Raw genomic sequence first — 13,298 nt, 5'->3', positions numbered from 1 at the left:
ATTGTATATATATACATGCATGCATTATACACATGTAATTATAAATTTATTTAATATTTAACGCCGCATGAGGCTTAAGCCGCATAAGCCGCACAATTTTTGAGCCGCACAAAAAATTGCGCGCGGGCAAAAATATGCTCCGTGGGAGGCTCGAACTCCCGACCTTCAGATGTCGCCCTATACTCTGAATCCGAAGATTCTCATATATGAGACTGACGCTCTACCGACTGAGCCAACGGAGCAGCCAATTTGTTGAAAAAAAATTTTCATAGACAAATAAAACGTGATAATCTCTGAGCCGCATTTAGTGCGGCTTATGCGGCGCTAATATTTTGGAATTGACGGACGGGCTTAGGCAGATGGCTCAATTCATTTCGAAGAGCCAGCTACTTCGCCGATAAGCGACTAATTGCGACTACAAACCACTACTTTGGAAGGTTCCCGGTTTTTAATCCCTGGTGGGAAGTGTTTCCCGGGAGCTACGGGGGGTACCCAATCCCCACGGCGTGAATGCGATACATTGGGTGGACTTATTTGATTGGATTTTGATTTTTATTATTGGATTATTACTATTATGTATTTTGTGCAACGGGGTCCTCTGGCCTTAGGCCACCTATAGGACGCTAATTGATTTTCATTCATTCATTCATTTTGGAATTTTCATTATTATTGGATTATTACTATTATGTATGTTATGAAAGTGATGAGCGTACCAGTGAAGGGTCAGTCAGCCGCAGACTCGAACCCTGATTCAGGTAAGACTGAAGTGAACCAGGCGCACGCGAAGCATGCAGCTATAAAATCTGCAAGTGAAAAGTCTTCTTCATCTCCATCGACATCTCTTTGCATTAGAATTAATAATAAGAGACAGGTAGGTGAGAGATTAAATACTGGAGAGAACTGGAAACTAACTTGGAATCAATTAAGATCTGTGCATGTTCAGTCAAGAGAAGATTTCAGACTAATATGTTGACGTACTATGTACTATATAAGCCTAACTTGGCGACACAGTCGCAACGGGCTCGAAATACAGACGATTCATTCATTCAAGATTGAAGAAGCTAACAGATCATTTCTTATTAGGCATGTTGTACAAATTAATAGATCGACATCTCTTTGCATTAGAATTAATAATAAGAGACAGATCTGTGCATGTTCAGTCAAGAGAAGATTGAAGAAGCTAACAGATCATTTCTTATTAGGCTTACAAGGTATTCAAAATCAACAATGTATTTTGTGTAACGGGGTCCTCTGGCCTTAGGCCACCTATAGGACGTTAATTGATTTTCATTCATTCATTCATTCATTCATTTTGGAATTTTGCGAAATGTAGCAATATATTTAACTATGAGGGTTATATTATTTAATGAAATTAGAGTTTTATTATACAGAAGTTGTTTTTGGTCTATGTCAGATGGACTTTCCGATTCGCTATTAGCTTATTTTGAGCCTTAGCATTCTCTAATCGGCTGGCATATTCCTAATATATTCTATTTAACCAAATCTAAGAGATCGTACCTGCTTTCACCAAAAATACACAATCCCTTCGGATCTACCTGACAGATTTTTACCTTTGTAACGCACTTAACAAGATCTACTCAATCAGCTAGTCAGATAATGTCCTGACCAATTACTGTTCTCTCGAATAGACACAAATAATGATATATGCCCTTGAAATGTCCTTATAAGCTTCTTTAACGAGATTTTCAATCCCGTATTCAAGAGAAATGCACCCCGCCGTTGGTATAATTCTATGAATGTCCTTATAAGCTTCTTTAACGAGATTTTCAATCCCGTATTCAAGAGAAATGCACCCTGCCGTTGGTATAATTCTATGAATGAATGTACCGATATGACCTCAACATATTTTCCCGCTAACCGGACGTTCCAACTTGTTATAACCAACCAATAAATCTAATGAATTCTGTAGTTTTGGCCCGTTGCCGTTTTTAGGCTCAGTTAGGATTATGGATTACATTGGTACACCAGCATATTGGTCCATTTCAAAAACCAATGACCGATGCGACCGAGCGAACAATTTTTTTTAGCTTGGCGGCACAGTTAAAACCGGTTAAAAAGCAGACAATTCGTTCGTTCAACCTGCTATTATCGAGAAATAAACAGCCTGGCTCAATCTGGAAGAGGAAATGGGTTGACCCAAATGACAAAATTGATGGCCTTGGTATTCTTCGTTCATCCAATAACGAAAGCTCCATTATTTTTACTGTTGTTATTAAGACATCTCAAATGTCGTATTTGCCGATGCTAAGCGCGATTTGTGTACATGCTGGCGCGTCAAGATGCACGTCGGTTTGATAAGACTCGCGCATTGCCAGATTCATTAGCCGCACGCCGGCGAACGGCGAAGTCTGTCCAGGGAGTGGCATCCTCCAGGTATCAGAAGCCTCGACAATGCAATGGCTCCGGTCGACATCTCATTGAGCGGCGTCCGGACCGCCTGAACTCCGATGTGGATCAGTTTCTGTGACGGACACGCTCCGAGTCTCCGGTCCGAACTGCGGGCCGGACCGCGGGGTACCTATAAATCCACTCTTCTACTCTTAGAGAATCGAAGGATTGCAGGAGAGAGAGTAAAAAGCGAATTGTGTAATGTAGGTGACTCAGCAGCTCGCTTACTTATCTCCACATATCTATAATTTTTTAAATATGGCCGCTAAACCGCCTGCTGCATTTTTTTTGATCTTTTTTGGAGTACGACAGAGTTCAAAAGAGAACCATTTTGAACGGTATCTATGGAAAAATGTCGATCAAGAAGGACGAAGTGGTGACTGATAACCAACTTTTCGACGACCAGATATCGGTGAATCAAGACGAAGAGAATGCATTGGGCGAGAAGTCTCCCAATGTGAACACTTCGCCCGTGGTTGATGACCCACCCAATGGCGGCTGGTTCGCTTGGTTCCAGGTCACAGCTGGGTTCATGGCATTGTTCAATTCCTGGGGCATTGTCAACACGTTTGGAGCGTACCAGAGCTACTACAAAGAGTACTTGCTCAGCAGTGAGTCCAACTCGACCATCTCGTGGATCGGATCCTTCCAGGGTTTCATCGTCACCTCTGGGACCATTTTCACAGGTCGACTTTTGGACGCCGGCTACCACCGTCTAGTTCTGTGCGCGGGTGTGGCGCTGTTGGTTTTTGGCCTTATGATGCTGAGTTTGGCGACCGAGTGGTACCAAGTGTTCCTGGCCCAGGGCGTCTGTGTCGGATTGGGCTGTAGTTGTGTGTTTGTCTCCGCACTCTCCATTGTAGCTCCATACTTTACAACGAAGCGGGCGACAGCTCTGGGCATCCAGGCTTCTGGATCTTCGTTCGGAGGTGTAATCTACCCGATTATGGTGCGGAATCTCATCCCGCGCGTGGGCTTCCCGTGGGCAACCCGTATCATGGGCTTCATGGCTCTTGCTATGGTACTAATCCCTGTTATAGGCTTCAAGTCGCGTGTCCCCCCGCGAAAGTCTGGTCCGTTCATCGACGTGCCCTCCCTCACGGACTGGCCGTTTGTGACCTTTACCGTGGCTCTTTTCTTTGGTAACATGGGTCTCTATATACCCATATTCTACGTTCAGTCGTACGCCGAAGCCAATGGCCTCTCTTATAACATTGCTCCGTACATGGTCACGATCCTTGGTGCTGGCTCTATCTTTGGCCGGATCTGCCCCAACTTCATCGCCGACAAGACAGGCGCGATAAACATACTCATCCCGTGCACCGCGATTTCAGCCGTGCTCGCCTTTGCATGGATCGGAATTAAGGACTCTGTCGGCCTTATCGTGTTTGCCGTGCTGTTTGGGTTCTTCTCAGGGTCCTATGTATCTCTTCCTCCTCCATGCATCGCCAGTATGACCAAGGACATGTCTCTTATCGGCACGCGGCTGGGCATGACTTTCTTCGTGGGTGGTTTTGGTATGCTTGTTGGCTCGCCGGTTGCGGGAGCCTTGATTAGTCGCATGGATGGGGGTTACTTGGGGGCTCAACTCTTTAGTGGTCTTACCATTGTAATTGCTACGGGATTCTTGTGCTTCAGCCGGATGCTGACTTCCAAGGGCAACCGTTTTATCAAGTGCTAACTAACTACCGTATATTTAATGATTGTAACTATAGACAAGCGAAGCGTAATAGACTAATTTGTTCGATATATGATATATTTTTCATCTTATCAGGACCCATTATATACTTGTAGCCATAATATCAGTACACAACTTTTCATATACCTTGAGATGAATCTCAGTACATTCCAGTTCACGATAGTATGGCGTCGAAATCTGGTTCGGTGAGAAATGTTTCGCATCGGAGATGGAATCTCCCCGCTTGAAAAAGGTCTCAGATTCTAACAACCCCTGCTCGGATTCAGTTTGACGCGAATCTGTGGAACGAGCGTTCACTTTGACGTGAATCTCTGGAACAAGGCAGATTGATTTTGATCTCCCAGACTTTCTGAAGGGTTATTTAGACTAAAGTGGCAGATTCCTTCGCCCTAGACAACAGACTTTAACCAAGATTATTATTATAAAATGGCAGAAGGCCGCGATACATACGAAAAAAAAAGTTATGCATCAAACGTATTCTTCACTCTCCCCTCCGTCCTCACCCGATGAAATTGAGCCCAACATGCATTCAAGCTGCTATTGATCCAGTTGGTCTATGAGCTAGGCAAAGGCAACTTTGACGAGGTACGCAAAGTCGAAACACCACTATAGTGGTAAACGAAAGCCAAAAGTTTACGACCGTACCCAAGTACGAGGGACTATAGGAACAGCTGCTGAATGATGATGGGATAGAGTTGAAACTCTGAAAATTCCTGAGCTCATTATACTAGTATGCGTTGAAGAAGAACATCCGCAAGGATAAGCGGGGGGTTATCACCCGGCAATACGAAAGTGGAACAGAATTAAATCTGCCAATACGACAAATAACCATCATGGCTCGAGTTGGACGAAGAACAATTAATCTGCTCGTAGATCAGTTTCTGCGATGGTTATAGACAGCAGTGCAGCTGCGGCGCGGGGTGCGGGTCCCGCCGCTCCGCTACTCATAAGCTCTCTCCGTCTCTCGTACTTTGGATATCCAAAGGATTGCAGGAGAGAGAGAGAGAGTCAAACGCGAACTGTGCAATGTACGTGACTCAATGACTCAAGACTCACTTACGTATTCTAAAAATTTTTTTTAAATACAGTTGCTAAACCGGCTGCTGCATTTTTTGATCTTTTTTGGAGTACGACCGAGTTCAAAAGAGAATCATTTTGAACGGTATGTATGGGAAAATGTCGATCAAGAAGGACGAAGTGGTGACTGATAACCAGCTTTTTGACGACCAGATATCGGTGAATCAAGACGAAGAGAATGCATTGGGCGAGAAGTCCCCCAATGTGAACACTTCGCCCGTGGTTGATGACCCGCCCAATGGCGGCTGGTTCGCTTGGTTCCAGGTCGCAGCTGGGTTCCTGGCATTCTTTAATTCTTGGGGCATTGTCAATTCGTTTGGAGCGTATCAGAGCTACTACAAGCTGCATTTGCTTAGCAGCGAAGCCCCCTCGACCATCTCGTGGATCGGGTCCTTCCAGGCTTTCTTCGTCACCTCTGCGACCATTTTCACAGGTCGAATTTTGGACGCCGGCTACCATAGGGTAGTTCTGTGCACCGGTGTGGCGCTGGTTGTGTTTGGCCTCATGATGCTGAGCTTGGCGAAGGAGTGGTACCAGGTATTCCTGGCCCAGGGAGTCTGTCTCGGACTGGGTTGTAGCACTCTATTTGTCGCCTCTCTCTCCATTGTCGCTCCATACTTTACGACGAGGCGGGCGACGGCTCTGGGCATCATGGCCACGGGCTCCGGGCTTGGAACTCTAGTCTTCCCGATTATAGTGCGGAATCTCATTCCACGTGTGGGTTTCCCGTGGACGACGCGAATTATGGGCTTCATGATTTTTGCTATGATCCTAGTCCCCGCTTTTGGCCTCAAGTCTCGCATCCCACCGCGAAAGTCTGGTCCGTTCATCGACGTGCCGTCTCTCACGGACTGGCCATTTGTACTTTATACCGCGGGCCTTTTCATGTGCTACGTTGGTCTCTACGTGCCCCTCTTCTACATTCAGTCGTATGCCGATGCTAACGGCCTCCCTTCTAACGTAGTTCCGTACATGGTCACGATTCTCGGCAGCGGCTCCATCATTGGCCGAATCTTCCCCAACTACCTAGCCGACAAAGTGGGACCCATGAACGTGATGATCTTGAGTACCATGGCAGCAGGTGTGCTCGCTTTTGCATGGATTGGAATCAAGGACTCGGCCGGTGTCATCGTGTTCGCCGTGCTGTATGGGTTCTTCTCAGGGACGAATGTAGCCGTAACCCCTCCATGCATCGCTAGTATGACCAAGGACATGTCTCTTATCGGTACACGACTGGGAATGTGTTTCTTCGTTGCTGGATTTGGTCTGCTTATTGGCTCTCCGGTTGCGGGAGCCTTGGTTAAGCGCATGGATGGGGGTTACTTGGGGGCTCAGCTCTTTAGTGGTCTTGCCATTGCCGTTGCTACGGGTTTCTTGTGCTTTAGCCGAATGCTGCTTACCAAGGGCAAACTTTTTGTCAAGTGCTAATTGTATTTTAAAGATTTATAGACAAGCCAAGCGTAATAGATTAATTTGTTTTATATATGAAAAAAGAATAAGTCGGAAGGTCTTTACACGCTTCTTAGGGGTCTTCAATATCGGGAATACTAAACATGCGAGGCTGATAGTGTCAGAGATGCTTCTTGAGGGGGATATTGTCAATGCCGCGCAGCATAACGCAACAGGCACACACTTCATTTGAGAGAGTACGTCCAAGGTATTTACACATCAGTTCGTCTCAGAGTATATTATTTTGGAAGTTGTAATGATAGCAACGTACCATTATGAGTATACCGGTAATAGATTCTGATAATATAACGTTAAAAAAAAACTACACATGGGAAGGTTAATAATAACTACCGTAGTTATTCAATTATGGATAACAATAGATCCTGACAAGATAGAAAAAGTACAATCCAGAGGAACTGATTAAATGAACCAATTGTTGATTTCTTTACAATAACTAAAGTGTAATAGTTAGACTAAAAGGGTAGCCGAGAGGATCAACAGGGTTGGGCGGCTATGAGGCAGGGCTTGGGTGCGGCTGTTATGCCGATGAGGTCGTCGCGTAGCTGTCGGCATTACTGCCGCACCCCTTGCAAGAAATTAGTATAGTAACGTTATTCCCAAAGCATTAATGATCATTGCGGCATTGTACCGGTACTTGAATGAAAGGTTTATCAGAAAAACGTCAACCCTAGTCGCACAAAAAGATGAGGGAGAACTGTACTTTGTGGAGTAACGATTAGCCATTGGATCTATTGAATACGCCGGTATACGTCTGAGTTGGCCAAGAGATCCAAGCCTTTACCCCTCTTTAAAGTGAATTATTCGGCGATGCAATTAATGCCACGTGCTCAATTGGTACTTTCGATTCCATTCCATATACAATACATAGTTGATGGCACTAATCGGGTCTTGCAACTACTGAATTCAATAGTCGGGACATAGTTCATAGCTACTAACCGGTGGTGCATGAATGGTGATACGGCTTATCATCTGGGACATTACCCTATCTAGCATATCGACCCGGGCGACTAAATCGGCGATAGTTTGTCCGACCTCCGATCACCTTTCATAGATCTACAGGAGACTTGCAATGGACGGATCCCAGAAATACGTGTAAATAGCAAAGCGCTGGGCGCAGGTTTGTACACCACCAGGGTACCGGGCCAAATTTCAATTTGCATTACACGGATCGCATTCCCGATAGGACTGAAACCCCCTGCGAGGTGTCGTAGCCCCAAATTGGACCTTCATTTGCCGACAAAAGGACTCTACCACTGAACAATATTGCCGTGGAGGCAAAATTAATCCTAACCAGAGGGTAGAAGGTCAATAAGATCTCTTCATGATAGAGTTCAACGGCCTAAGCGGCTGAAATCACCACCTATTGTGTAGTAATTTGCATGCAGCACCATGCAAGATGTCGATTATTCAACGGTATGGAACAGTCGCGTCATTGTGGGGCTGGACGGCATCCTCGGGACTTACGAACTCCGATGGATATGAGCCCAAGGGCTCCTATATAAGAGAGCAGGAATCCTTGGGTAGAAACCAGCATCAATCAATTGAAAACCGAATTCGAAGACACAATGCCAGAACTTGAACAATGGGAAAAGCGAGCACAGGCCGCCCGAGCTCGACGGGCCGCCCAGCTGCCTGAGGAATACGTCATCCCCAGCGACAAGCTCCCCGCGGAGTCGGTCAAGGACGTGTCCAACTTTCCAAAGGAGTCTGGTCTGTTGACGGATCGAGAGCTTGAAATCACCGAAAGCAATGTCCCGACGTTGTTTGAGGCTATCAAGGCGAAGAAGTACACTGCGCTGGAGGTCACTCAGGCATACATCAAGCGGGCGGCCTACGCTCACCAGCTGACGAACTGCCTGTCTGAAATGTTCTTCGAGCGAGGAATTGCGCGAGCCAAAGAGCTGGACGAAATCTACGAGAGGACCGGAGAGCTCGTGGGACCACTGCACGGTATTCCAGTCGGGATTAAGGACAACCATCACATTAAGGACACGTCCTGCGGACTTGGGTTCACCAAGTTCGCGGAGGAGATTTCCACCAAGAACTCTGCTCTTGTGGACATCCTGCTCGAAAATGGTGCAGTTATCTACTGCAAGTCTACGGTGCCAATGGCGATGATGTCTTCCGAGACCTCGACAAACCTCTTTGGCACCACGAAGAACCCTGTGAACCGAACCCTTACGGTCGGCGGTAGCAGTGGTGGTGAGGGTGCGCTGCTGAGCCTTGGCGGTGCCGCCGTAGGCATTGGTTCCGACATTGGTGGGTCCATTCGAATGCCTAGTTCGCACAATGGGCTCTATGGCTTGAAGCCAACCGGCTACCGGTTCCCGACCTACGGCTGCCGACCAGGAAACGCCGCCCAAGTGTTCGTAACCGCCGTGGTTGGCCCCATGGCGCGAGATATTGATTCCCTCGACTACCTCACCCGAGTCGTGCTCAACTCGGACCCAAGCCTGGTCGATTACACGTCGGTTCCAGTGCCATACCGGGAGCAGGAGCTTCCTCAGAAGCTGTCGTTTGCCGTACTCAAGTCGGACAACGTTGTGCGACCGCTTCCAACTGTGCAGCGAGCGCTCGAGGAGACGATTGCTGCAGTCAAGGCGGCCGGCCACGAGGTCATTGAGTGGCAGCCCGTAGGTATGGCCGAATTGGCCGAGACGGTTATGGGTTTCTACGGATATGATGGTGGCCACTCCATTCTGGACCACCTCGACGGCGAACCACCGTCGACTATTATCGACAAATCCAGGATCAAGGACCGACATGGCTCGGAGCTTGCTGAGCTGCAGCTGAAGCGAAAGCAGATCGAGGCGGCGGTGTTCGAGCAGTGGAAGGCCACCGCTAAGCGAACTTCGACTGGCCGTGAGATCGATGGTATCATTGCTCCAGTCATGGTGTTCCCATCCCACCCTCACCACTATAAGAACACTTACATCAACTACACTTCGTTCTGGAACGTCTTGGACTACCCGGGCATGTCGTTCCCAGTGACGCAGGTTGACCTGCAGAAGGACGCCGTCCCATGCGACTTTGAGGCCTTGAACCCGTACGAGGAGAGCATTTGGACCCGGTACAAGCCAGAGTTGTACGAGAATGGTCCGGCCGGTCTCCAGGTGCTCACCAGGAGATACTCCGACGAGAAGGCCATTGCTCTTGCCCGAGTCATCTCCACCGCCTTGGACGCTAACCGTAACTAACTTCATCACGTAGCAGCTACTTAACCAATATGATTATACTGACCATCACAACTCTCTTGAGGGGCCAGCCCCTCAAACTCCCCGTAGCTCCGCTTCGCGGAGGTTATAGCTGGACTTGGACGCATAGAGTAACCAACTCGGTACATATAACATTACTTAGCTATCGTCCTTGGTAACTCTTGAGGGGCCAGCCCCTCAAACTCCCCGTAGCTCCGCTTCGCAGAGGATAGAGCTGGACTTAGCCAATTGGACGTACAGAGTACCCAACTCGTTCCATATAACATTACCTAGCAATATTACTATCTTCCTTGGTAACTCTTGAGGAGCCAGCCCCTCAAACTCCCCATAGCTCCGCTCCGCGGAGACTTTAGCTGGACTAAGCTGTCTATAATCACCAATTCGAAGCACTACCAGCCGAGTCAAGAGCATCACACAACCCCGCAGGGCAGGAATTGTATCTATTCTGTCGAAATCAAAGTCATATGCATATCCGGACAGATATCTAAATGTCTGATAATCATTAAATTGAAACCATCAAGCCCAGATCTGCCAAGATATATCTTCCTAACCCCAATGGTTGAACATTCAGTACTCGTAGAGCAGATATCTCTACTCTTTTATTCAAGTAATAATTGCCACATCTCACAGATATTAAAAATAGATAGCGTTTTCTGACTTAAACATTAACCTATTGTGAGCTATAGCTTGATTTCCGAAACGCTCTAATACATAATGTTGTACTAGCGGTACCAGTACAATGGTACTCCAGGGGTACTACCTGATGCTTGTGTACCATGGAGTACCGAAGCCAAAAAAAAGCTACCGTGCTATTGACAATATAGAAAACAGACCTAAGCCTTCACCTTCTATGAAATTATTTTTAACCAGCCCTCTCAAAAAATTCCACGTACTTAATCCTTCATATTAACCACAAATAACCAGGCGCATACCCCCTGGAGAGAAGGTGATGACACCCCACAACAAATGGCCTGCGCGCGCGCTATACAATGTAATAAGGGGCGACCGGCCTAGTCGGATGATGCATGCAGTACCCCGGATTTACGAGCGCATATATATGTAATAATTCTCCGAAATTATCCGGCGCGACAACACCCGAGAGGCATTGTATTGTCCATGGAGCCAAACGAGGACTCAAAAAGCGAGTAAAAAAGCCAAAATATCAATCGAGGGAGGCGCGTATCAAGGGGGACAGGCATTGTTCGGCATTTTTCAAAACCTTGAGTGATTGACGGGAGATCTCTGACAAAGAAGTGGGGCGAAATCTCCACAAGGTCGCCTTGCGCCCTGCGCCATCATGACCCATCACACAAGAGCAATGAGCACAGACCACGCCTAAAATCATCCGAATATTGCCTGAAGTAACTCGGAATGTGCATTACGTAGCATTATTTGATAAAATGTGGGTCCTGGTTGAACTTGGGCCATCTCGCCACTGGCACAGCTGCGAATATCGCGAGGTAAATAGGGAAAGTGGGGCGATGGCCCAATCTGGGCAACTCCTTGTGTATCACTAAACCCTAAGGCACACAACCCACCACGGTCGCTTCTCCACTGTGATCAGGTGATAGGCGCGAGATTTGGTATAAATACAGGTGGAATGTCCGGCCCCATTTCCTTGTTTCTTTACAGCAACTTTTACACAATTGATAGTTGTTAACACACATTTTTTTTACTCGCAAACGTAATCGCAATTCGTAAACCATAACGATGGGATTGGATAAGAAAGACCACGATAGCTTGTACGCCGGCTATTCGTACGGTATGGAGACTTTGGCGGACTATAAGCACGGCGGCTACCATCCAGTCAACATAAATGACCGATTGGGTGAGGGCGACCGATACGAGCTCATTCGAAAGCTCGCTCACGGCACGCACGCGACGGTATGGCTTGCTACTGACCTTCAGGAGAAGAAGTACGTGGCGCTCAAGATCATGACGGGCAAGGTGTCGCGTAAGGCGGACAAGACGCCCATTCTCGACGAGATTGCCAAGGCCACCAAGGGAGCTCCGCACATTGTGCAGGAGAAGGAGCACTTCAAGTTCAAGGGCCCCAATGGCAACCACATTGTCTCTGTTCAGGAAGTGATGGGCCCCGACGTGGAGATGTTTTGGCACGTGATCCAAGACAAGCGGTTCGCCAAGAAGATGGACAAGCTCAAGCTGCCCATTGCCAAGTCGATTCTGCGGCAGGTTCTGCAGGCGGTCGAGGTGTTCCACAAGAACAACATTGCGCACGGCAACATTGAGATGTCGAACGTGATGCTCGAGCTCGAAGAGGGCCTCGATGACGTGAGCCACACCTATCTGGAGCTCCGGCTGTCGGCCGAGAAGGACCAGCTCATTGAGCCTCCAAAGAAGCAGAAGGGTCTGCCGGACCAGGTTGTTATTTCGGTGCCGCTGCACAAATATGTCAAGATTGACGACCAGGAGGAGGGTGTGCACGTCAAGCTGGGTGATATTAATGCGTCGTTTGACGTCAAGAACCCGCCTTCTGATGGTTCTCTGGCGACTCCACGATCACGGGCCCCTGAGCTGGTTCTTGGAGGTGACAATATCAACCTGGGAGTCGATATTTGGTCGTTGGGTGTCATGATCTTTGAGATTGTTTGCGGCCGACGCATGTTTGACCTGCAGAAGACCAAGGCCAAGGAGCAGGATGACGAGCTGCTGTTCCAGATGAATTCCATTTTGGGCACCATTCCAGAGGATTTGGCCAAGAAGTGGAAGCCGTCCAACGCGTTTAAGCAGTACGTTAAGGATGGCAAGGTTGAGGTGCCGCCAGAGTACAAGCACACGCCGACTCTGGACACGCACTTTGACAATTGGCGACCGGACGCCGTCAACAAGGCGGAGGCGACTCAGATCAAGACGCTGCTGCACAAGATCTTCCAGTACGATGTTGCCAAGCGACCGTCGGTTACCGAGATTATTAATGACCCATGGCTCAAGGCGTAAACGCCATTTCGGCCAATGTATTATTTTATTTATGACCCATTATATTCTTTTTATTGTAATTGACAAGCCCGTGTTTGGTTTAATTGCATCAGATCATACCGTAGTACAGTAGTCGCCTTTCTGGACCATTCGGAACTTAAAATTGCCAATATGCTGGTAACTCTATGTTGCCCCCAGAGTAATGTTGTTATTGAGCAGCTCATCAACTATCAAACAGCAAACTCACCATGTCAAGCCTACCCAATGAAGTATGGTTCGTAGTTCTGGAATACCTCAGGGAATATGACTACAATATTGACAGTCAAATTTGGAGAGTCCGGCCTGTAAAACCTTGGCTGCTCTCGCGGATAGCCTGATTTGGACTAAGGTCTCCCTAACATGCCACGCTGAGTACCCTTGCAGAACACGAAAGCGCACTATTGGTAATAGTACGTTCTGTCTCTTGGATGCGGTTAAAAAGGCCGACAGCT

The 13,298-nt window shown here is 47.6% G+C and overlaps 4 protein-coding genes and 1 non-coding gene across 5 annotated transcripts; 4 read left to right on the top strand and 1 right to left on the bottom strand.

Annotated features, from left to right (window-relative positions):
- Nucleotides 1-135: 135 nt before the first annotated feature.
- Nucleotides 136-242, bottom strand: tRNA-Met(CAT). Its single transcript has 2 exons — nt 205-242; nt 136-172 (listed from the first exon to the last, which is right to left on the bottom strand). It is a non-coding gene; the product is annotated as a tRNA-Met (tRNA).
- A 2,519-nt stretch (nt 243-2,761) lies between these two features.
- On the top strand, nt 2,762-4,090 carry MCH5 (riboflavin transporter Mch5p; the record flags this gene model as incomplete). The annotated part of the gene is made up of 1 exon (XM_076683551.1): nt 2,762-4,090. One exon carries the CDS (start codon nt 2,762-2,764, stop codon nt 4,088-4,090), a length of 1,329 nt encoding a protein of 442 aa, XP_076542178.1.
- A 1,182-nt stretch (nt 4,091-5,272) lies between these two features.
- On the top strand, nt 5,273-6,613 carry MCH2 (putative transporter Mch2p; the record flags this gene model as incomplete). The annotated part of the gene is made up of 1 exon (XM_076683550.1): nt 5,273-6,613. One exon carries the CDS (start codon nt 5,273-5,275, stop codon nt 6,611-6,613), a length of 1,341 nt encoding a protein of 446 aa, XP_076542177.1.
- A 1,607-nt stretch (nt 6,614-8,220) lies between these two features.
- TRVA0_009S01200 (uncharacterized protein) lies at nt 8,221-9,852 on the top strand (the record flags this gene model as incomplete). The annotated part of the gene is made up of 1 exon (XM_076683549.1): nt 8,221-9,852. One exon carries the CDS (start codon nt 8,221-8,223, stop codon nt 9,850-9,852), a length of 1,632 nt encoding a protein of 543 aa, XP_076542176.1.
- A 1,728-nt stretch (nt 9,853-11,580) lies between these two features.
- On the top strand, nt 11,581-12,828 carry TRVA0_009S01178 (uncharacterized protein; the record flags this gene model as incomplete). Its single annotated transcript, XM_076683548.1, has 1 exon — nt 11,581-12,828. One exon carries the CDS (start codon nt 11,581-11,583, stop codon nt 12,826-12,828), a length of 1,248 nt encoding a protein of 415 aa, XP_076542175.1.
- Nucleotides 12,829-13,298: the final 470 nt, after the last annotated feature.

This window comes from Trichomonascus vanleenenianus (genome assembly GCF_965637985.1).
Source record: "Trichomonascus vanleenenianus strain CLIB 3782 genome assembly, contig: TRVA0_009S, whole genome shotgun sequence".
Classification (NCBI taxonomy): Eukaryota; Fungi; Ascomycota; class Dipodascomycetes; order Dipodascales; family Trichomonascaceae; genus Blastobotrys; species Blastobotrys vanleenenianus.
Note: the sequence above shows the minus strand (reverse complement) of the source record. Positions and strands in the feature narration are given on the sequence as shown.